General features: G+C 34.8%; 1 protein-coding gene across 1 annotated transcript in view; it reads left to right on the forward strand.

Moving 5' to 3' along the window:
- The window catches only part of LOC123658037 (lysine-specific demethylase 6A), a 43,235-nt gene that overhangs the window by 12,395 nt on the left and 4,495 nt on the right, over positions 1-26,345 (forward strand). The window contains exons 5-10 of the mRNA XM_045593546.1: positions 14,260-14,567; positions 16,600-16,825; positions 17,017-17,274; positions 21,431-21,647; positions 22,731-22,790; positions 23,002-23,113. Coding sequence (XP_045449502.1) covers positions 14,260-14,567; positions 16,600-16,825; positions 17,017-17,274; positions 21,431-21,647; positions 22,731-22,790; positions 23,002-23,113 — 1,181 coding nt within the window. The remainder of the gene's footprint in view (positions 1-14,259; positions 14,568-16,599; positions 16,826-17,016; positions 17,275-21,430; positions 21,648-22,730; positions 22,791-23,001; positions 23,114-26,345) is intronic.

Raw genomic sequence — 26,345 nt, forward strand, 5'->3', positions numbered from 1 at the left:
TTTGGTAAATTTCACGTGGACGAATTTGCGGCACAGCTAGTTTAATATAAACTTCACGAAGAAGACAATGTTTTGAAGTTTTATGAAAACACGTGAAAAAATAATATTTTAAAATACATTAATTTTATATACCATGTGTTGTGTGGTAAATTTATTTAGCAGTTACGATAATTATCCAATACAAATATAAACTCAAAATAAAATTGCGAGGCAAATGTAATTGCTAAGTCCCTTTGGAAAAGCGTGGCAAATTAAGCTTCAAGCCTTTTTATTTGCAGGAGAGACATTGCATAATATTAGGACGTTTTCAAGCTTATATAAAACGATTACATATAGAAAGCTTTGTATAGGTTTTTGTTGAAATTACTTTTTATTATACAATATAAATTATAATTAACTAAAAGTGCGGTATTATTTTATTACTTATAAAATAGTATACTTATAAAATGTATAGATATAACATAAAACGTATTATATCAATAGCTAGAAACATACATTTTTCAGAGCAAACGTTGCATTTATGAGCAAGCATTTAAATTAATATAAAAAACAACCTCTCTTTATTGAAGTCGGTTAAAAAGAGGGGGTCAAGATAATATACAATTTCATTCGTGAATATGATATAGTGATAGTGAATAACTATTTTATTCACTTTCAATTGTTAAAGTTTTAAATTAAGTAGTTTTAAGTGGACCGGATGATTTAACAATTCAAACATTTGAGTGGATCTAAAAAAAAGCATGTTTGTAAAGGATGTCGTGTAGAGATAGAGATATTCGTCGCGATAGTATAATCTGCGTTCGTGATTTACCGGACGTAGGACGAGCGTGGGGCGTGGAGTGCGCGGGGCGTAGGGAGCGGTAGGGTCCGCGGGCGGGGGCCCTGCGGTAGGGCGCGGAGGGGCGCGCGGCGCGGGACGGTGCACGCTGCAGCGCGAGGTCGTCGCTCGCTCGCGCCGCGCTCAGCCAGTCGGGAGCGGGATGCGGTGACGTAAACTGCATTGGCGCGGGCCGCGATCGTAGTGTAGGACGGGACGTGTCGTGGTCGATGTTTTTATTTATCGAGTGCCTGCCTTGAACCATCTCGAGTGACTGTGATTGTGCTAATTTTTCTGACGACATCCCCGCTCTTCACTACGTAGGCCACTGCGGCCATTTCGAAACACCTGGATCCGAGGATCCCCAAAATGGTGAGTACGGTCGAAGTTCCCGATCGTGGTTTGTTTACGTCGGCTATCTTGCCGCCTCACTCTCTCAACCTGCCGCCCATATCCCTACGTCGCGTTCGCACGCGACTTTATTTTATTTTGTTTTGTTACCAAAATGTAGACACCTACGTCGACGGCTCCGGACCTGGCTCCGTCGGAAGGTTGCATTTTTTATTTGTGTGCATGGTTAGTGTATTTTTTGTAGTATTTTCGCAGGTAGTCGCTCCTTCCCCTAATTTTGCAGTCAGTTGCAAAAATGATAGTCACGAGATCGCGAAGGGGTGGTGAAGTTACGAGGGCGAGCGATGCGTGTGCGGCCCTGACTAGTAAATAATGAGCTTGCCGGCGTATAAAATGTAGGTCGGTGGAGTGTGGCCGTAAGGCGCAAAACTGTGCTGCACGCGATGCTAAACCTCGCCTCTACTTCGTCTACCCGTGTGCTGCCACCAACTATGCAACGCTAATGCATCCGCTTCGAGCTTCATTGTTGAAACAGCACACGTCGGTGGGTACCTACCATGCCTACTATCCACAAACTTAACATTACTTATATTTTATATACATACATGCTAATAAAAATGAACGTTATTGTTAAACTAACCAATGTCTTATATAAAATACATCTAATCTAATTATAAATATCATGCCTTAGGTATTTAATCGTTGCAGAGTAGTTTTAACAATCTTGTCGAAACTTTTTGGGAGGATATGTATTTATTTCTCTTCCGTTCTGCTCGAGTAAGAATTGACGGACAGTGTCATAATAGTTACGCGTATTCAGAAAAGTGAGTCATGTACATAGCCAGTAGTTTCGCGCACTTTAGGCCGCACGTCATTGGTCGACGGACCGGTAGTGCTCGTCCGAGGATATGCTCGGAAATTTAATGAGCTAGCCGATTACAATGAAATGTATAACTCGGTCTGAAATTCTGGGAACAACCTACTGCCACTCAGACAGCACTTGAATTGTTTAGTATTCGGACATTTATCAATTACTTTTATATTTACTCTTATTTCACGCGTTTTCTAAAAGCTTACTACCACTCAAAAGACAATTATAAGATAGTCACATCTAACAAGTTTTGAATTATTCCAAATAATATACATCCAAGGATGTATATTATTTGTTACAGAAGTGTTTACAGCAAACTTGACCTCGTATCACATTGCGCGTATAATTTGTATCCATTATATAACGTTACATATCTTTCGTATCGCTTGTTTTATCTGTGGATCTTTTGATTCTAAGTAATCGTAAAACATAACGGTATCACACTAGATTCCCATAGATATTTGACTAGAAACTGGATTTACTTGTTTGAAACTTATTATTTCTCAATTCCCGCAAACCTATCGTAACTCGTGGGAAGCTATTACTTGTTTACTTAAATATAATTTCTGGTATCGTATTCTGATCATTTACCTATTCACCAAGAAAATCTGAGAACAAATTTATTATTCAAAACCATTACTATTCATTAATTCATGTGGTAGGTTTGAGTGAATCGATTCTGCTAGAAATCGTAAACGATTTTTTTTTTCAAGGAATTTATATATTGTCATTACTATTCAAGGTGTATTCGTCCGTGGCGATTCTTCTAGTAATTCTTCTTTGTTTACGCATATCGTTTCTGGAACGGGGTGTTTGTTTTTTTTGTATATTATATAAGTGGTTTAGTATTTGAACATCAGTCTTGCTGTATGGTCTGGTCATTAAAATAATAGTGTTAGGACTGGAAGCTATTATGGTTTTGAGCCTGCAGCTTGCGGTAGCACGCGCCAGGCAGGTGTCAGCCGGCTGCCATTACACCTGTCACCGCATCAGCTGCGTCTTGCTAGGCTCTTTTATGTCTTAGTTATATCATTATATAAGTAAGCGAAAACTATAATGCAACGTACTAGAAGGAAATCGAATAACCATATCTACCAGTACAGGTTGCAAATTACAGATTTCTAAGTTAAATAATGGCAGAATATGTATCTTGAAATGAATAGTGAAATATCAGACTTATATGTATATTTATATATAATGTATTTATAGTATAGTGAAAATATAACTATCAAAACAGGGTCGTAAGTCTTTCACACAATTATAATCGACTGGATCAACACTTATAGCAACGTTACTACTTAGATTACGTCCTCGTGACGACATAATACTATGTACAGTACCCGGCCTTAATTAACACACGACCTTTGAAAAAAAGACAATCATCAAATTTATCACTTGTTACATAGTAAAAATATAGTGGCAGGAAACGATAATATTTAATGTTATATGACGCCCCAAAAAGAGTATACTTTTATTTCGATCAATTCTATTGAAAATTATTCAACGCGTGGTTTTGCCTGTGCCGATGGATGGTAACTAACGGTTCTTCGCTCGTAATATGAGTCAAAGTGCGATTAATTATATCCTTAATTATGACCGGATATATAAGCTATACAGTTTATATATCCGGGTAAAAGTAAGTATAATTATTTACGGTTACTTTTTTTATAGGAGATTTAACAAGATAATATGTACCTAAGTCACAAAAGTTATTGTTTCGTAAACTTTAAGGTACATGCTTGATTATGTTATTATATTCGTATGTTTGGATAAAATATTGAGGTGCTTGGAGCAACATGATTATCAGAAAACGTTTATAGAATTGTTTTCAAATATTTATCATTTTATTTATTCAGACGTTCATATATATTTTTTTAATATTACAATTTTTTGAGGATAAAAACGAAAATAATGTGCAACAGGAGCTTCCGAATAGAATTTAACAAATTCGGTAGAGTGACAGCTTGTGAGTCATTGACACTACTTAGTTTTTTTTTTTGGTTCCAAGATATTTCATGGTAAAGTTATTAAGTGTAACAAATATCATTTTATCGGTTAACAAAATCTTTCTAGAACTCATTTAAACGAAACACTAAAAATTAATGTTATGTATTTGATCTGTTTGTTTCTGGATACGTTTTTATGAAAACAACGAATTGTCTTATCTCCGTTTCTAAAAGCGTTTCAAATGAATTTATTACCATTAAGATCGAGTAGAAAGAAATACGCTCGTGTCAAAGTTCTGAAAAGATGTTCCTGTGTTTTCGCAAATGGCCTGTTTTATGACGACCGGTTATTTGAGCCGCCCTCGACGCGTGCCGTGTTCGTTTTATGTGGGCGTGCAATTAACTTGCAGATGCAATGGCACTGACCTTGTGCCATTTACCTTTCTAGAATTTTTTAAAGCGACCCATTGACAGAATGTTGTTGTTTATAAACTTTTTTAAATATTAACTTCATTAATAAACTACCGACCCGCCGCGGCTTCGCACGGTTGCAAAAACTATCAGTGTTCTACTATATTATGCATGTATAATACATATAAACGTCTCTCTAAAATCACTCTATTTACTAAAGAAAACCGCATCAAAATCCGTTGCGTAGTTTTAAAAATCTTAGCATACAGATAGCGGTAAGCGACCCTTTTATACTGTGTAGGGATAGTTCCACAGTATTATTTATAATGTTTTTATTTGTTTCTAAATGAAACGATTACTTATCTTTTGATAAATCAATCACATTTTTACAGTGTATCGTGCATGTCATTTGTAATATTAAAGATGACAAATTTATTTTACGTTTGCTTTACTATTCTAATAATAAAACGTTACGTCACAATAGCAACGTTACCTATGTATTATGTGAGACTGTGGGAGCGGTTCGCCGGCTTACGCATGGTAACAGAATAGCGGGTCTAACCGGAATTCGTTAGCGATTTAGACGTTTTTTTATCGCTTTAACTTCGGTTTCGAAGTGGAGTCTATGTAAATAAGTATTTAGTCGTTTGGACGGATTCTGAGTGCTTAATAACCGCGGTCCTCGACCTTTGCCATAGAGTGCATCTAAGTAAAGCAAGACGGCCGGGTGGGGCGCAGCAGTGTTCCCTCCCCCCTCGACATGCGCCGCGTCACGTACGCGTTGGCCCTTCTACATACAGGACCGTGTCAGCAAAGGGCAGCGCGCGCAACGTTATAACCTCAATCGAATTGTCGACTAAGGGAGTGCGCGTTATTAGCCGTGCGTCCTCCCTACCCAAACCTTCTTCGCCCTTTATCCCGCGTTTTAGGGCTATGCGTCTCGACGCCATGACCCCCATACCCCGACGTGGGGGTGGCTTTTCGATTTTGCAATGGCTTAGTCTCGTTAAAATTATAATGTTCGAAATTTAAAATAGGTCAGATTAATAAAAAATTCAGAAGAGGTTAGGTTAGGTACACTAGTCGCTCAGCCTCCGGTCGTCGACACTAACGGATCACTATTTATACCTGCGTAGTGCACCGGAACTCGCTCGCTGCAGTCGTTGCAAGCGTCTTCTCTCTGTCAATGACCTCCTCAGCATTTGAACACTCGCTTCCTGCATCAAATATTGAACAAATGCGGCGACTGTAACTTAAATACGTAATTCAAAGAAAACTCTTCTTAAAGCTTTCTCTTTTTAGTATGTATATAGAGACAAATATACTTATAGCTATTTACATTTTAAAGTATGCAATAAGTACTTATGAATGAATGTTAGGTCGTGGGTTATGAAAGTTGTGTGTAGCAATCTAGTAGTACCCTTCGTCGTTTTTTAGATTGCGTCAACCGCCTACGTGTGTAGGGCCAGTCTCCTACGAACAACATGAAGTGTGTCAAGCAGTTTGCCCTAGTTTTTTCACCACGCCTCTTGTTTACACGTGCTGAAACACGAGCGCGCTGTCTATTGATAATAATGAGCAGCTCGCTCTCCAGAGTCGCGCGGTTATATCAAAAGTGATCATAGTTATTTATAAAAGATTTTCTCTAATATTTCTTACAACGCTGCGAGAGTATTCGCGTCTAATATTTTATTTTTATTTTTGATTTTGAAATATAAAGATTTTGTTTTTATTTTTTACTGTCTATCTGATCTATTTTTCTTCAGAGCCCTTAATAATGTAACAAGTAATTATGAAGGCAGCATTCGAAATATTACGAGTGAGCGAGGATTGTTACGTCACCGTTGACATTTAATGTAGGGTATTGCCGGCACAGATTGCGAAGCCAGCTATCCGCGAGCGATGGCCGCGGTGGAATTTCCGCGAAAAAAAACGTACGTCACGGCGCGTCACCAACCGGCGCAACGTCACGCTACAAGGCCGCGTCCGCGCCGCGGGCCGCCTAGCCTACGCGGAGCTCCCGAGACGTTTCTGTTTGTTTATCCTTAATATGTCATCACAGTCTATCTATATGAATAAATAGAATCGCCGAAATGTATCAACCGAACGACTGCACCGAATTAGACAACGTTTTTTAGTGTTCATTATTATTAGGACAAGGTTTGTTTAAATTAATAAAAATAAAACGATATAGGTGACCTAGTCACGAAAAAAATATCGCGATACGAAGTTTGCCGAGCCAGCTTTTAAATATTAATCTTTCCTTAAAAAATTGAAATAACGTATAGTCATGACAAGAGATGCTAACGAAATGTTTGCTCAATTTTAGGTGTTAATAATAAGATAACCAATTTAATGGAAAATGTCCATTATAATGGCGTATAGGTTTTTTTGTTGTTGTTTAGAATTATTAAAATATATTATTCAAATAAAAGATTTCGCTCGGTTTTAAAGAATATGAACCCGAAATCAAAAATGGATGGAAAAATGGATTTTCGTGAGTGAACAGGCGCAACCATGTTGCCTCTAAGTACCAAATAGCACGATATGTCTAACATGTTAACATTAAGATGAAATTTAATCACAACAAACCTAAAATAAAGTGATGCGATTTCATGTTGTATTTTTAATTGATGTCTTATTGTTAATCCCGTAGATCCGGGATTATATACCTTAGTCTAGTGTTCTCATTTGTTTGCTTATTGCTAATTCAAATTCGTTTAAAATATCAGGTAACGTAAAGGTTTGTTTTATTACGGTGACAAGGTTATCGTTTGACATCATCGTATATTGTACTAGTACTATTGGACCGTTTGTTTCAAAACAGCTTCGTGCTCTTAACCCATGTTATATGGAATTAATGTGTCATCGTAGGTGTTCTCGTTTCTCGTTTTTCCTGCATGCGTAACGTTACTTATTAAGATACAATTTTACTATGAGTCACTGAGTTCTCATGAAACGTAACGGGTTTCGCGTTATCGACATTTTATCCATATTTAAAACTCAAGGAAGGTGTTCTCACGGATGTCGATCCGTACTAATGTCGCTGTCGTCATCTACAATAGGCATTAGAAAGCGACCGGTGACCGCAAAAAAGGAGCAGTGGAAATGGCTCGACTCCGTACACCGTGCTTACGACACAGTGTTACGTCATCGCTCAATGATAACCCTCCCTCCCGAGTCCCACGGCCCTATCGAATGCCCAACTATTACATATGCCCGCGATGCTTGTATGCGCGGCTTTGGTTCGCGTATGTGCTAGTGCCCTCGCTATTGTTTGACAAAAAATCTATGACGTTGATGGCTTTAAATTTTTCTCACAAAAGGGTTCAACCCTTCTAAATCGCAATGTTAGGGATGGGGCAGAGTTTTTAATTTTACTGAATGTAAATAAGTATTGGACTTGTTACGACACTTGTGTGCCGTGAATTGTTAGGGTACTTCTCAAGGGCACTCTGTGTCGTTTGTAATGTAATAATAGCGCAAATGTTCTGTTTTTTTCGTTGGGGAAACTTCATTATTGCATAATCCGATGCGTGTTGGTGTATACATTTCATTTCTTTATATATTTATGATGTTTCTTCTTTCATTACCACGTAATGAAGTGCAAGATCAAGTAATAATTCTTTTTTTATGAATGTGATAAACAGCTGGTCGTTTGTTATTATCTGGCTACTGTGAAACAATGCTTGTAAGCAGACCTTCGCGAGAGCTCGGAAACCTGTTCACTGTCGGTTTGTGTGCGTCCAATCTACAAATGGAACGGTATTATATAGATGCGTTTTGTATTCATTTCTAGAAGCGCATAATGCAGCTGCGATGAGTGCGCGGATCACTTCCTCATTACTGGGTCCGGCGTAAGTGCCTACGCATTGTACGTGGCCATGTCTCTAGTACTTGCATTGCTCCTATAGTAACACTATTAATAATGTAACTATTGCATAACGAGTCATCTTGTGGTATCCGATAAAACTATTCTTAATACGGTCATATTAAAGAATTGATTGTTACGATAAAAAAACTACTACTAAATACTCGTATAAGAAATTTTGTTTATGAATTCATTATATGACAATTTACGGGCCCACATTACCTTTATTGCAGCATCGATTTTGCGTTGCCTTATGTATTTGTTCGTACCAGTATCATAAATCATTAATTTTAATGAATTCGCAGAAAGGCAATGCTAGGTTTCAGTTCTGTTTTAACTGCAAGGGTACGACAGTACACACACCTATAATCTCATCGGACCTACAGTCGCTAGCTTACTTACAGTTTCTAAGTACCGTAAGTATGGCCTTTACGTGCGCGGCTGCAGTTCTCGGTGATTTCAAATCGGATAAACGGCTTACTTCTAATATTTCCTTACTTTGTAATCCTACGTTATTGAATTCAACAGTCGAAAGACTCAATCTATCGCATTTACGGTTATTATTATAGAATTCGATTAAATTTAAACTGCTGTTTTTAATATTTTTATTTGAAATATTTATAATAACATATTTCGATTATTCTTCAATACAAATGCGTTTAATAGAAAACCTTTATAGTTTATTTTAAACAAACATTTGTGTGTAATGGACACTATTCTAAACACCGTATACAGGTCATGGGAAAATCTTCGTACCGCGTGATATAACTGTAACTCTGGCGTTAGGAATAGCCGGTTTTATAATCTAAAATAGACATTGCATACGACTGTAGCAAGTAGATGTATTAGTGGTAGTTATCGAATCGAATAGAAGTGGGTCAACTGCTATGACGGCGGCGATAAACGAGCTCGTTCATTTATTTATCAATATGTGCAATATGCCTAGCCGACTCAACGACAAATGTTATCGTGCTGCCTGTATGTATGTTCTTGTGTAGATCACGTAGATTACCATGTATTAATACGTTAGTAATATTTAATGCGATTACTGGTAGATATTTCTTATATTAAATATAAAAAAAAAAACAATTCATACTGTTAAATGCAGGTAATGTTGTTTATAGTAATTGGATTATGTATTCTTTTTGAACAATTCATTATTCTAATTTATTCCATTGGTCGTTGCGTCGAGTATTGTAGGAATGGTTGCTTTATACCTACATATATTTGTGTAAATACAGTTGCATTCAGTTGCCGTGCTACCAAGGCCGTGATGCAATGTAGCCAGGTGAATTGTAGGTTGATATATGCATCGTACGATTGCATCACGTTTTTACACCGTCACGAACGCTAGGTAAACAAATTATTTATATTATAATTTGTGATTGAACTTGGAACATGAGAAATATTCTGGGAGCGATTGCAAGAAGAAAACAGTAAAACTATTCTATAAACATTGACTTTTCATTACTTCGTGAACTGGCCAATCCTGTACGTTGGTCCCTCGTGTTAATAGGGAAGTAGGTTATTATAACGCTTAACTAACGCTCATTCCCCTTCGTCAAGTTAAGCGAAGTCTGCGTCGTCGTGGGAAAGTCTCGAGCGCCCATAGTAGCTGCCGCCGGTTAGGATCACGTGCCGCGGAATACAGGGCGCACCTAGCGCAGACTTATTTCATTTATGTAGTGTGTGCATTATGCGATACTATGACGAACGGCGATTGAACTATAAATATCGGTCGATCCGTCCTTGAGCCGGCGTGAGTGCTCAGAACTAGGTCAGGCTGAACTGCCTCATGGCGTTGCCCTTCCTCTCGACCCGCGCCGCCCCGCACTCTCGTCTCCGCACCGATTACCCACAATAGAAATTGAATTGTCGCATTCCACACTTCATTATTTATTTTCCGCCTTTCTAGTTTCGTCTATTAGAAGTCGACATCGATAGTTTTTTCGACTCATCTTATGTGTAGTTTCACCTATTACCGGCCAGGTGTTCATTCATTCGCGTCGTGGGGTATCGTTTATTTCATAGACGGTTTGGATAGCAACAACTAAAAATAATTTTATGTGTATGAATAGGCTCTGTATACGTAATTTTGTTACCTGCTCGTATTGGTGATTCGGGCGTCGGTGTTATCGAGCAGACGAGCAGGTAGCGAACTGGAGTATAATCGTCCCTCGTCTGTGATGTTGTATTTTATCCGCAGTTTCGCATTTCATTATTTTTTGCTCACGGATTGCGAATTTACTTTATGTAAGTATTTATATACAAAACTGCTTTTAAACTTGTGCATCTGTTGCTATCGTCAAGGTATATCCGTTTCGTTTGTCCCACAATCAATCATAAAATATTTAAATAATATTAATTTATAATAAATTCAATTATACAATTCAAATATAACTATGGAATAAGGCCGAGCAATCGATACGTTAGCGTTACATTGAGCTATTGAGAATTGCGTCTTATTAGTTGTTACATTTCGAACCATAACATTGCTTAACGTAAATATTGAACATGAATTTAGAACATTAATTTAACGACATAGAAGTATTTTTCATGTAAATTACGAAATTATTATGAAAAATTATTGAAACGAAGTTCCTTAGGGCAGGCTTGACATTTGGCTGGGCGACTGAACTGAAAAAAATGTGATATTAAAACCGTAAGAAAAATATATAACGGAAGTGACGTAATATCAGTCACACGACTGTATAATATGACGTTTGTAAAACTAAAATATTACTAGTAAACTTTTTTTTAAATTATTTATGTAATTTTATACTGTCGACAGAAATAAATAAAGACGTTTTTTTTTTATTTAACTTAATAGTTTGAATTATTATTATTATTATTATTTTGTTTGATTTATTTTATTTTACGGTATTTGTTATTTTCTAAAATACTAAATTTCCTAAATACTTTTATGTACTTAATTAAAAACCAATCAACAAAATAAAAAAAAAATCAAGAACTAGAAAATATATATAAAATTCAACATCTTTTTTTTTTCAAATTATGTTGCTTCTATACTATCCGAAGGAACTTCGTTCCTACCTGGTGTTCCATGACACCACATAATTTTTAACCGACTTCCAAAAAAGGAGGAGGTTCTCAATTCGACTGTATTTTTTTTTTTTTAATGTATGTTACATCAGAACTTTTGACCGGGTAGACCGATTTCGACAAATTTTGTTTTAATCGAAAGGTGGTGTGTGCCAATTGGTCCCATTTAAATTTATTTGAGATCTAACAACTACTTTTCGAGTTATATCTAATAATGCGTTTTTACTTGACGCTTTTTTCGTCGACCTACGTTGTATTATACCGCATAACTTTCTACTGAATGTACCGATTTTGATAATTCTTTTTTTGTTGGAAAGGGGATATCGCTACTTTGGTACCATGATAAGGAAACCAGGATCTGATGATGGAATCCCAGAGAAATCGAGGGAAACTCTCGAAAATCCGCAATAACTTTTTACTGGTTGTACCGATTTTAATAATTTTTAATTTAATCGAAAGCTGATGTTTATCATGTGGTCACATATAAATTTTATCGAGATTTGATAACTACTTTTTGAGTAATCTTTGATAACGCGTAGTTGCTTGACTATTTTTTCGTCGATCTACGTTGTATTACTTGTCGATGTAATTGAAGTCGGTTTTTTTTTTTCGTTTGCGAGCAAACACAATTATTTATTAATTATTACAGCGTTGAAAACTTTAAAACGAACATGAATGAGTTAGCGAACATGATCTCAGTAATAATCGATTTATAACCATTTTGAACGATAGCAATACAATAGCAATGTAAACTATTTATGTTGCAGTTGTCTTGCTTGGTTGCAAATGTGTTGTTACAACTTTAGTAAGTATAGAGTCTTCGCTAAGAGTTCGCATGTTCACGTCAGTGTGTTCAGACCGTTAGAACTTATTCAAGTATTATATTATTTCAATATTTTTGATATTGATTGTAAAGTTTTTCATATGGATAACAGACGCGTTTTGTTATCATATAACCGTGGGTGGGGTGCGAACAAAGTACATGATATCAGTTAAAATGAGAATAGCGGTTCATTGTATATTGAAAGAAATAGGGACATTTTATAACTATAAAAAGAAGTTACATAGATTTAGTAACTAATATTTTGTTCAATAGGCTAGATATATTTAATTAAGAGATTGAAATATTGTTAAACGAACTATGAGGGGTAATTGTACGATTTACTTTGTACGTAAATGACATTACAGATAAAAAATAGTATTAAAACTGGGTATGAGGTACGCACGTGATATCTGAAGCTGCGTCAATCTTTACTGTTTTCCGATCCATAATAATTTGAAGAATCTAATTATTATTTTTTTGCATGACGATGTTTTTACAAATATTCTTAAGATAATTTAATATTACATCACTCACGGAAACAAAAATTTATTTTACAGTATTTCATATTTGTAAGGTTTTCACGCGGTGTTTGTTATAAGATTTCCAATATTAACAGAAGAAACTTCTCGATAATTGAGTTATTTTAAGTTTTTGTTTTTAAGAAGAAGAATTCATTAGAGGTTTGTTAAATTACGTAAATTGCTTAAACTCACGTAACCCTTTTATAAATAAAAAGTTCGTTCAAACAATGCGTATTCTTTTCAACTCGAACGGAAAGCTGTAAGGAATAGGCAGGTATACATAGGCAGGTTACTTTTGAATGTTGCGTGACAGCAGACAATCATACTGATTCAGTCAGTAGAACAATGAATTCGATGCTACGCATAAGGTATAACGTATGTCGACAATAGCTGCGGGCCTGCAGGCGACGCAACGTAGTGGGTGAAAGCTTTCTTCAGTTTGTTGCAACTTTACGTGTGTGCGTAATCGACATTTAATTTTAATGTTCGGCATCGGGGCGAACACCGGACGCCACCTGTCTCGCTCCTTTGTTTCGGCTCACAAATGTCAGCGGAGGTCATCTAAATAAAGGCGTTATATGCGTCCGATTCGGGTTGCGATCACTGTCTAGACGTTGCGTTGCATCGTCCGATCGATTGCACGAACGAACCTCAGACGGTCATCGACCCCGCGGGCGCATCGGTGACGTTACGCTCTGGTGATGCGCTCTTCAATAACCTTACGGATGTTATGGCCGCGTCAATTCCTACTTGTGCCACTTGCGTTACGTCTCACGAACTATTTCACGCATTCCATAAATCTCTTGCGTTGCCACGACTGTAGAACGACAAATACATAATTAAACTTTAATAATGATTTTTTTGATTTAAGAGTTCTGTATGTTCTGATCTATGTACAAAATTACAAACAGCTTAATGCTTGAATTCGCCATATTATTTATTGAATTGAAAAATGTAATGTAATCCGTCTTGAAGCTTTACAAATCAGACCGGTTTAGAATTTGGTACGGCTAGGTATAAACACAAAAACCTTTCAATGTGTGCTTTGAAAACATTTTATACAAAGAACATATAAAAAATAATCGAATTGATCTCTTGTGTCTGCTTTACTTATACAATGCGTCGTATTTACGATGGTCTTTGCACTTTTAGTAGTTTTTACGATCAACGCTTTGTGTTTTACTCATAATGCGTCTACCGACCTTCGGGGACGGCCAGATTTAGCTAAAATGACATTGCCCTCGTCACAATATCTGAAAAGAATAAATCTTAAAGAATGTTCACATTGTTAACAATTGGCTTTCGCTTCCAAATATTTATTTTCGTGCATTCTTTTGAAATTTTTAACTACATTTTTTTTTTTTCAAGTAGGTATATATATTTAGGATCATTAGGGTTGCTCTAGTGAAGTTTTTTCTGGATATGTTTTCGTACTTGGGTATTTTTATAGATACATTTTAGTTTACATTACCTTCAACTAGATTGTAAATGTAATATTTTTGAACTCTATATTGACGATGTTTAGAGAAGATACGAGTGACCGTATCAGATGTTGACTTCGGTCGGTGATGATTTTCCACAATAGGGCGACGAAGGCGCTGCAAATGGCTCTGTACGTGTCCCCGGGGTTTACTCGGGCGGCGGACGCGCACCTTCGCCTCGCTCTCATGTTCAAAGCCAGGCGGCACTGGGGTGCTGCAGCGGTGCACTTTAGGCGTGCGAAGCTGGCGCCGCACCAGGATGCCACGTTCACACGCCTCGAACTCAGCTTTCACGCCGCCCACCTCCTTGAAGCACGGGGGCTGAGGAAGGCAGCCCGGGACGCTTACGAGAGACTACTCAAAGAACCACAACTATCGTCCACTTTGAAAGCAGATGTATGTCGTCAACTAGGTAAGAATGTTTTTAATATTAATCGTACTATTAACCAGCCCACCTGTCGGTATTCTGTTAACAGGAAATAGTGTTGAAAGGCTATTATAATTGCCAATTTGTGCGAAACCCGCCCCGGTAGTGGTCTCACTATTACCCTCATTTTCGTTTCCGTTGCTATTCTATAGGGATTTTTACCAGATATAAAGTGACGTGAATAATAATACAAGTCTAAGTGAGGTGTAAGTAAACAGGTTACTCTCGAATCGAGATTTTACGACATGGAAATACAGCGAAATGGGAAATGAGTAGGTATGGAACTATTTACCAGTTCTCTAGGGCCATTTCGCAATGAAATCGATCCGAAACGAAAGTTTAATTAGACTAAATCAATGAGTAATTAATGCACATGTTTTAATTAGACTGTAATCAGCTCGAGTATGTCATTAATTAAGTTTATAATTATATTTTTTATGATATTTACCTGTTTGCTAAAGTAAGTGCTATTTTTTTTTCAAAACGTTCGCGTTTTTTATAACGTGCGATTATTATCTCTTGAAAGTTAATAATTTTCATTATTAATGTATAATATTAGTCTAATTTACTTAATTAAAATCATACTAGTCCGTTGGCGCAGTTTGTAGTGACCCTGCTTTCTGCTCCGAGGGTTGGGGGTTCGATTCCCATCTCGAGTCTGGGTGTAATATAACTATTTATTCATATATTTATATATGTATTATTTACAAGTATTTTTGTCGAAAAAAAATGTAGCTATACCAGTCGGCTGTTACCTATATATAACACAAGCATTAAGTTTCTTACTTTAGGAACAGACGACCGTGTGTATTGTGTAGATATTATTATTATTTAAAAACAAAGGTATTTTGAAATCACAGATAGACACTTAAAAAATTAAAAAAAATATATATGAATAGATTAAGGAGGAGAGCGCGTTTAATCTTTATTGTCATTCGGTATAACAAATAGTTGATAATGCTTGATCTATATACGTTTTTCTAGTAAAATAAATTTGGGGCCACCCATAAATTACGTCACACGAATTTCTCGATTTTTCGACCCCTCACCCATCCTTGTCGCAAATGGTCACATTTATGAGACTCCCACGGCCTAGTGTGACGTCGCATATTTTACATAAGCAAACTGATGACAGTTTGTACATTATTTTCATTTCAACAAAAGTCAATTCGCCAACAAAACAAATAAAATTTTAATTTCTTAAGTTAGTTATTAATAGGTAGTTAAAATATCATGTTTTTGTACTTACGTTTTGATATTAGTATATTTTTGAAATGTGATGTCACAAAATTTTGGACCCTCCCCCAACCTCTTGTCACACAATGTCACACTTCGTCGAGCCCCTACCCCCTTCTTAACGTGTGACGTAATTTATGGATGGCCCCCTTTGTTTATCTATCACAATAACGTAAGCAACTGATGAATAGACTGTAAAGTAAAATTTTTGTTAAAACACATGGTTATTGTCTGTACGTATTCATGGGTCTGTGGTACCTATCTAAGGGAATGTAGCGTATAAAAAGAACTCATGTATAAATAAAGTACAATAAATATAAAATACAATATCATGATTTATAATTATTTATTGATATCATATTAGACTGTGTAGGCTTAAGTAGTTTTATAACTTTAGAAATATTTCAGAAATAGGTAATTACCATAATGAAATAAAGAGTCTTGTAGGGAGAGACAAAATAAAAATTATTTAGTATTATACTCGGTTAATTTGCCTTATGCTATTATCACACAGTCATAAATAGTCACACATTAAGTTACTTTCAAACTCCTCAATCTTTTAGTTTCTTGTAGAGGTCCTTGGTTTAAGTGGTGCTTTTAATTACCTATTAAACCGTGACCTTATAAAGGGACAGTTAATAAAAAAAAAAAACCTAAAAATACATTTTGATGACGGTGAAAGTCCCAAAGAACATTAAAAAGAAATCGTTTATTTGGTAGTATTAATTTTAGAACAATACTGAGTAGGAGATTATAATTACATAAACACGGTATCTGTTAGGTTGGTTGTACCACCGATGTGCTTCGCTCGGCGAGTCTGCGGCTCGCGCGCGTGCCGCTATTTGGTGCTTGCAGCGCGCCGTCGTAGCCGAGCCGGAGTCGGGTGCCGGGCTCTATTTGCTCGGGAGATGCTTCGCCGCCCAGGGCAAAGTGCACGACGCCTTTATCGCTTATAGAAACTCGGTCGAGAAATCCGAAGGCAACGCGGATACTTGGTGTTCCATAGGGTTAGTATTTAGTCTAAAAGTTTTTTATAGTTTTTTTAATAGGTGATTGAGGTGGTTCGTGATGTATGATTTTTTTTTGTTAATTTTTGCACAACCCTAATCTACACCTTTAAAAAAAGTTTACTGGATTAAGATACATGTGGTTAATTGTGGTCGTAAAAATATTTATGTATTTTGGTGTACCGCGCCAGGGTGCTGTACCAGCAGCAGAACCAACCGATGGATGCGCTCCAGGCGTATATATGCGCGGTGCAGCTGGATAAAGGTCACTCAGCTGCGTGGACGAACCTCGGCAGCCTGTACGAAAGTTGCGCAATGGCCCGCGACGCTTTCGCTTGCTACAACAACGGCGGCGCGCGCGCCACGCAAGCGAGTGCGCCTTTACGCCAGCGCCTCGCATTCCTGCGAGCGCACCTCGCTCATGCCCCCATGCCTTCCGTCACCGGCAAGTGAGTAACTGTTTCGTTAATGACCGACTTGCTACTTCCGAACTCATACAGTACTCCCTACTAACTGACTCTACTTCCTGCTGACTGACTCTCTAATCCCTAACTTACTACTCCCTGATAACTGACTCTCTAATCCATACTTATTCTCTAGTCCCTGCTCTCTAATCCCTACTGACGCTCTAATCCCTACTGACTCTCTAATCCCTACTGACTCTCTAATCTCTACTGACTCTCTAATCCCTACTGACTCTCTAATCCCTACTGACTATCTAATCCCTACTGACTCTATAACCCCTACTGACTCTTTAATCCCTACTGACTCTCTAGTCCCTACTGACTCTCTACTCCCTGCTAACTGACTATTACACCCAAACTGTCATGGAGACTTTCGTACTTAAATATTTTATCCATAAATTTGCTCACCGACTCAATTAACCTTTTAATTTGTTCTTTTAACTCGGTATGTCGGGACCATATTTACTGAATCCTTCTGTTGCCTCCATGTCTCTAACAATTTATATCAGGAGGAAAATAAAAGCTTTATTACAAACTTACCTATGTATGGCCATATTAATGGCTCATAAGTGTATTCGCTTTGTTAACAATATTGGCATTTAAAGGCCTGTGTACAATGACAAGATTAATTTTCAATTTTTCAAAGTTTATTTAATTTTTTTTAAAACTTTATGGTCTAAAATATAATGGCATTCTAAGGAATGCCTCGGCAGTATCCTTTTGAACGCCTCGGTATACCCAAGAATATTACGACCTGGTTTGGAATTTTAAGCAGGGCTAGGGGGGGCGTAAATTTACATGTTCGCCTTCGCGTTCTTACATTACCTGAACAACGTTATTAAGGCCCAATCGTTTTTCAAAATACACATAAAATTAGAACGTTAATCATAATGCCGACTCAACGCATTCCTAAGGATACAACGGCAAGGTTAACCGTCAATGTGTGCTAGTGTTTGCCATGCTTAAGGATACCCTATCGTTTGAATTTGTGCAGTTCCAAGCTCTCCTCTAGATACTTTACCTACTATAGTAATTTATCACTCCATAAATTCACGTAGAAAAAAAATATTTTTGTAGAGATAACTCCGTTTGTGCGATAGCATTTTGTCTTGTTATTCACGTGAACTTGAAACGTTCGCCCTAGGCACGGAATCAATGACCCTAGTTCTAGTAACGCCATATAAAAATCGAAGTTATAATTATTTATCGATACAAATTTGAATTATCAAATACGACTGTGATAATGATATCATTCATTCTTGAATATTATCGTATTATGATATAAATTATGTAAAACCATATCTCAAATTCAATATTTTTACGAAAAGTCTGTTGTTGCTATTGAATTGTGTTGAAAAATTATCGAAAACTAACTGAACCGGCGAACTTTGTACTACCATAGTTTGTTTTTCGTAAATTGTTCTTTTTTATTCTTTTTATAAAATCAGGCAATATTTCTAATAAAATACATTAAATAATAAAAAAAAATGACACCTACTAACATGCATTTGACACACACACGCATATGTACTCTTTTGTTTATTATTTTAGAAGTATAGGCTTAGACAACAGAACCTTAATAATGTTCAAACTTATAATTTATATTTTTATGGTCGAAGTTAGACCACTGGGCGGCCACTAGTTTGAACGATCGTTATACTGACTGTTCTGTTATGAAAGTTAATATAATTATTGCATTAATAATCACACAATAAAACAAAGAACAGAAATGAAAAAGTTACGCATAAATTTTGTATTTTAATTATGTGATGTCTACTAAATTTCAAGTAAGACAGTGATAAATTCTTTAACAATAAACAAAGATACATTTAAATGTATAATTTAATATGATTTATTAATGCTCTACATGTATGTACATATATTTTATTTTAAAAATATACCTACACTGAGTATGTAATATGCGTTTTAAATTTATTAATAATAATAAAAAAAAACTTTTGACTTAAACATTAAAAATATAAAGCAATTTACAAATTCTTATTTGACGATTATCTCTTGTTTTAAAACATGTTTGTTTCTCATGTATAAATAAGACGCGAGTACGTTTTCGTAGCGGTTTCTTTTAATTGCTTCATTTCCATGCAAATTGTCCGTGTGATGAGTAAGTCGTTTTAATATAACCATAATATAATCACAAATTGCCCCTTCCTAGATATGATAGGAGTTATACATAACTAATGCATACATCTATTTAATTATCACCCCTATATAATATCTCATAAAGTCTACTTTACGCCGATAGTCCAATGTCCATACTTCGTGAAGTATTGTAATATACTGATATCTTTGTATATTAAAATTGAAGAGGTCACTGTGCGTGTAATAGATACAAATGTTTTAAATGTTGTAATATTTTCAATTCATTTTACATTGTAAACACGAGGATTATTTTTATTTCTTTTAATTGAAATTGATAAGTAATAAAAGCTATGCAATATCGTTGTCAATATAAAAATGCATGTATATTGTATAAATACGGTGGACAATAGAACCTACTTTTTTGACATTGGTTAAAACCCGAATTCAACAATATGTCAAGTTTCACCCATTATCAAAATGTTTTTAGCGGTATTTGAGATTCTAAAGTTGAATTCAATACACTTTAGTAATAAAAATTTATTTAAAATTTCCGAAGATATCCTCTAACCAACACAAAAAAAAGTTTTGGAAACCTCATTTGTTGAAGTCGACTAACTACTTTAATCAAAACTACTTATTACAACACTTGTTAATAAACGGTTATTTTAGAATAATACTCGAAACGAATGAGGTAATATTATGAAAAGATTACATGTATTATCATCTAAGTATAAGTATGTCACAGTACTACAGTTAAAATTCGAGTGACGTTCATAACGCACCTATGTAAAGAAATAATCATCATTTTAAATAAGAGAAGTAAACACTTAGTTATATATTAACTACGTAACGGTTTTTTTTCTTGAAAATAATAATTATATATATTGAAATAAAATATAGCCTATCTTTCAAATTGGACCAAACTGCACGGTGCACGGTGTGCAAATTTGATTATCGGTTAAGTAGTTTAGAAGTCCATCGCGGACAAACAACGTGACGCATAATTTATATTATTAAGATTATAAGTATTATTGATCTAGTGCAATGAGACCCTTTTGAATATTAGGTCTTGAAATACATAATACGTCATAAAGATATTTCATCAATCAATCATATAAGTTCATGTAAATTTCTCGAAGCTTTATTGTAAGCTTGTGAAGTTTTTTGAAATTGTCACAAAGATCATCTTTTTCAAATTAATATCAGTATATCTTAGTTCTTATATTATTATCTTAGTTCTTATATTATTATCTTAATTCTTTCTTTACATCATTATTGGCTGCATTTTTGTTGTTTGATTTTTGGTAACTGTTATATTACTGAATCCACTTTTAGTTGGTGTGTGGAAAAATAATATGAATTAAATACTTGTAGGATAGCCTTATAACCTTGATTAATGAACTATCGCGTGCAGTGGGGAATGCACGGGAACAAATAATTACATAGTATAAAACAAAGTCGCTTCCCACTGTCTGTATGCTTAGATCTTTAAAACTACGCAACGGATTTTGATGCGGTATTCTTTAGTAAATCGAGTGATTCCAGAGGAAGGTTTATTTGTATAATATATAGATAATATAGTAGAGGAACACTGATAGTTTTTGCAACCATGCGAAGCTAGGGCGGGTCGCTAGTATTATATATACGTAGAGAAAAAAATTATCTACATAAATAAATATAAATCGCTAAATGTGTTGCTAAGCGTAAAACTGTAACGACTGGATCTTTTCGGCTACTTTTTAAAATTTACTAGCATATATAGTAGAAAGTACTTACAAAAACAAACAAAAAATTTTCATACACGAAATCATTACTTTAAATTCTCGCCTTTGGCATTTCGTAAAAAAAAACGTCTGTCGAGTCAGCTGTTACTAATAAAAAAAACCTAATGTTAGCTCATAACTTGTAAATGTCCTACAGCTGGGCATCTTCTCCTATTTTAAGAAGATTAGAAGAATTAAGTTTAAGCATTCACGCTGTTCGACTAACGAATAAAACAATATCAAATCATTACATAAATATACAAATTCATATCCCACAGACGCCGACCGCTTCCTTCAATCGAAGAAGCGTGGAACTTACCCATATCCGCGGAAATGTCGTCTCGTGCCCCGAAACCCGCCCCGCCACCGTACCCCGGCGCGGCGGGTGCTACCTCTACACCGAAACGAGACGAGCCCGCGCCCCTCACACACCACCAGCTTCAAACCCTTCAGTATTTGCAGAGGAACTCTCACAACCTCTCGCCGCAACAGCAAGTAATTGAATGATATTATTGTATCAGCGTTTTGATGCATATTTATATAATTATGATGATGCATAATTTGGCTTGTATGGATTTTTGTTGGTTTCTTACGCTTAAATATTTGCGATAATATTTGGTATGTTAATGGCAATAGAACAGAATTAAGCTGAATAGCACATAGGCTACTTTTAATATGGATTTACGATTAAAATAGCTGATAAAGCTGGTGTAATTAAAAAGTATAGGTTTGCGGCGACGTGTTTTTTGAGTTTAAATGTCTATGTGTCAGATTTCAAATTTAAAAAGTAATGTTTGAATCCCTAACCAATGGCGCCCTAATACATGTATAAAATGATGAAAAATCTAATTCTGTTTTCGTCATATTTTATATACCCCAAGTGTTATTTTTTTAATAATTTTCTTATTTCTTCCATTGTTATTTCATTCCAGTCACGGTCTAATTATACAATGATTCAGAGTTGGTTTATTTATTCATTGAATTGATATTAAAAAGTCAATACCACGATTTTGTTTCTATACTTTTTTACAGGCTATCGTTCGACACCTAATAAAAATGATAAAAATGTAAATATATAATGATTTCGTATTACTACGAAATGTGAAAAAACCTGTACTGTTTTAATTAAAAAACACGTTATATATTTTTTTTTTATTTGAATCATTAAGTTTCTCATGTCATATCTAGATTCGGTCTTGGTTTTACTCGCTTTTAGTTTTAGAATTTGTAAAATTAGTAAGACTTATGAATCCTTATAATTGCACGACGTACTAGTTTATCTTACTAATATGATAAATGCAAAAGTTTGTGAGCATGTATGTATGTATATGTATGTATGTATATATAAGTATGTATGTTTGATGACCTATTTTAATGAAAGCTAGTACCTAGATTGCTGAAAATACTACTACTAGGCTACTTTTTATCCTGACATTCCCACGGGATTGGAAATTATGTGTTAAACCGCGTACGCATATTAATCCTGAACCATATTAAAACGTACGTATAAACGTATATATACTTTTAATCTTTATTATATAAATTTGAATTAGTTTTAATTTCTTACTGTGATTACAGGCGCTGATGCAACAACTACTATCCCAGTACCGACTCTCCCAAGCAGCGAGAGCGCGTGCGGTTTGTATACCCTCCCTTTACCAAAATGGCGGCAGGTTTAGGCTACATGACATTCTATTTAGGGCTTATCGACTGATTTATATGTATATGTGTATATCTTTCAAAATGATATTACTCTTGACTTTTGTTAAGTGTATGTATCGCCTTATGGCGAAATAAATATTTTCATTTCATCTCATCTCATAAACTTATTAGTATTTTATATTTTTAGGTGGCAAAAAATGAAGGAAGCGCCAGCGGCGATAGCGCAGAATCGCTCGCTGAAGATTTGTTGAAGAAATTTTCTGACTCACAGCCTGATATAAAAAAGGAACCAGCAACAAGTAAGTTATTTCCTTTTTATTAATAAAAAAAAAATGTTTTAACTCAAATATTAATTAAAATGTTAATTAATTAATGCTAATTCATGCCTATGGATTAATTATTATTAATTAATATAGATTTAAATAATTATTAAGATAGATTTAAATAATTAAGAATAAACAGATCTCTCAGGATATGATGGATATGAAATTGTCATTTAAATATATACACAATTTTAACCGAAAACCGTTAAGGGAGAAATATATTAGCATTTTTGTGATTAATAATTTAATTTCCATATTCATTGTTTAATCACCCTTTTTAATAAAAATAATTTCGTTTTAAGGAAATAAATATTTTATTTATTTATTTATTTTTATTTTATACTTTATTGTACACCACAAATATATTACAAACAAAGCATAAAGATAGTTACAGACAGTGAAGTACAATGGGCGGACTTATGGCTAATTAGCCATTTCTTCCATACAACCCATATTTTAGTAATTAGTTATAAATAAATTAGTCAAAAATTATGAGACCGTATCATTTAATTGCAATGTGTATCTATGTTGTGACTACCATATACAGTGGAGTGTCTATTTAAAAAAAAAACGACCTTTCATTTTATTTGGGTCACTTACAAACATTACGGGCACAATATATTAGAAATCTTAGAATAAAATGACTATTTAGTGTGAAAATAGATACAAAGAATATTATTATTCAAATTATTACTAATACATATTAGTAATAATACATTTATTAAAATTTTATGTACACGAAAAAGATACAATTCAGAACAAATATATTATAAATATTATATATCTTATATATAAAATTCTCGTTTCACAATGTTAGTTACCTTACTTCCTCCGAAACGGCTGGACTGATTTTTATGAAATTTGTGTCCATGTCGAGTACATCTGAGAAGGGTCTACTAATGTATGTGGCAAAACAACTTTTGCGGGGTCAGCTAGTAAATATATATGTATTAAAATCTGTAATTAAACCGTGATTTTCGCCGTCTTTCCCAAAAAAAAAAAAATATAAAAACATGATATTTTCGCTATCAAAATTAACTATCGCACCGTAGTCACATATTTAGCCTACTGACAAATCGACTAATATAAATAGTTAATTGTCGTTTGACCTCATTACCGAATTGCCACGCCCACACAGTTAGCTTGTTTTGCTACTTATGTGTACTTTTATAATCATTTTTTATCAAATAATAAGTTTTATTCTTAATAATTGTATTTGCAGGCAAACGAAAAAAAAACCGACTTCAATTATCTCGACAAGTAATACAACGTAGGTAGACGAAGAATTAGTCAAGTAACGGCCGAACCCAATATTCAATCTAAAGATAGAGATAGGTAGTTATCATCGACTGCTAATAACTAACTATCTATCCTTTGTAGTTGTCCCAATAATTCGCATAGGGGACTACTATCTCCAGTTAGCTGTAGATAGACCGGCTACCTGAGCTCTTCCTTACATTCCAGTATACGTAGCGTCACAGACGGCCTCAGTTATGTTACACAGATGTTTTGTAGTATTTAAATTTGTCATACAAATTTTATTCATATTAAAGTAATCTTGTTTTATAAAAAATATGGACAAATTAATTTTTACACAGATTTTTTAATTTATAAAAAATGATATTATTTTAATATGGAATCCATGGTAAATCTAGTAACGGAACGTTTTAACCCGACACGAAACGACGCTACGAGGCCATTACGCTTTATTGAATCGTCGTTTCGTTTGAATTTGTATAAGTTTTTTACAAATCAAAATGCAAATTATACAAATCATTGCAAATTATACAATCATTCACCAAATTGTTTGTTTTATTCACAAGATGAGTAAAGTAAGTATTATTTCACAAGAAACTTATTATTTTTATTTAATTAATTGTTGCAAAAGAGCAATATCACGTGAACCGCTACTTGAACTTGTCTGCCATTATTTTTCACTCGAAATTAATTTTATTTTAAACAAAGAAAATACTTTTGCAATTGATAAATCTTAGTTATCCCCCGAAAACTATAGATCGTATATTGTTGTTACTAAAGATAACCAACGTTACTGACAGATAGAACTCTATTATTATTGGGACGCTTACACTGTCGTTTTCATACGAACTGTTATCTCTGGTAAGCTATCCTCCCTCTCGTCGATAGATAGCTTTGAAGGATAAGAATGCCTATCGTCGACAAGTTTATTGGGTCAGTAAAATGAATGATAGATAGATATTTCTGTCTCTAGTAGGACATAACCAGAGATAGATTGAATATTGGGTTCGGCCGTAAATCCGCATTATCAAAGATTACTCCAAAAGTTGCAATCAGATCTCGATGAAATTTAAATGTGATCACATGATAAACATCGGCTTTCGATTAAATTAAAAATTATCAAAATCGGTACACCCAGTAAAAAGTTATGCGGATTTTCGAGATTCCCTCGATTTCTCTGGGATCCCATCATCAAATTCTGGTTTCCTTATCATGGTACCACCCAAACCGGGGATATCTTCATTCCAACGAAAAAAGAATTATCAAAATCGGTTCATAAACGACGAAGTTATCCCCGAACATACATAATATATATATATATATATATATATATATATATATATATATATATATATATATATATATATATATATATATATATACACGGTCGAATTGAGTAACCTCCTCCTTTTTTTAAGTCGGTTAAAATTATTTGAGTAATGAAACTTGTTGTGTAGGTAGTTCGGTACCTACATAAAGTATCGAGTACCAGACGATAGAGTACGTAGTTTTTACACTGTGATTTAATTTAGAAAATAAAAATAATAATAATTATTATTCTACTTTTATTTTGCTATAATTATATTTTTATATGTTAGTTTTTTAAATATATATATGAATTTAATACATTTTTGAATACGTTTCATCATCATCATTACAGCGTTTACAGTCCACTGCTGGACATAGGCCTCCACAAGTTTACGCCAAAAATAACGTGAACTCGTGTGTTTATACGTTTATAAAACCTTTTTTATAATACATTTTTTGGACGTAAAAATTATTATCTTCGTTTAATGAAATGTATTAAATATGTTGTCATTTTTTTCTAATGTCAAGTAAAGCAATAATGATTAGTAATTTAAGAAAATTCGTCTTGCTGAAGAAATGAAAACTACACGCCAGTTCCTGTTTTCTTATACAATTGGAAGTACGCGTGGGGTTAAATTGTTGT

This window comes from Melitaea cinxia, chromosome 1, assembly GCF_905220565.1.
Source record: "Melitaea cinxia chromosome 1, ilMelCinx1.1, whole genome shotgun sequence".
NCBI lineage: Eukaryota > Metazoa > Arthropoda > Insecta > Lepidoptera > Nymphalidae > Melitaea > Melitaea cinxia.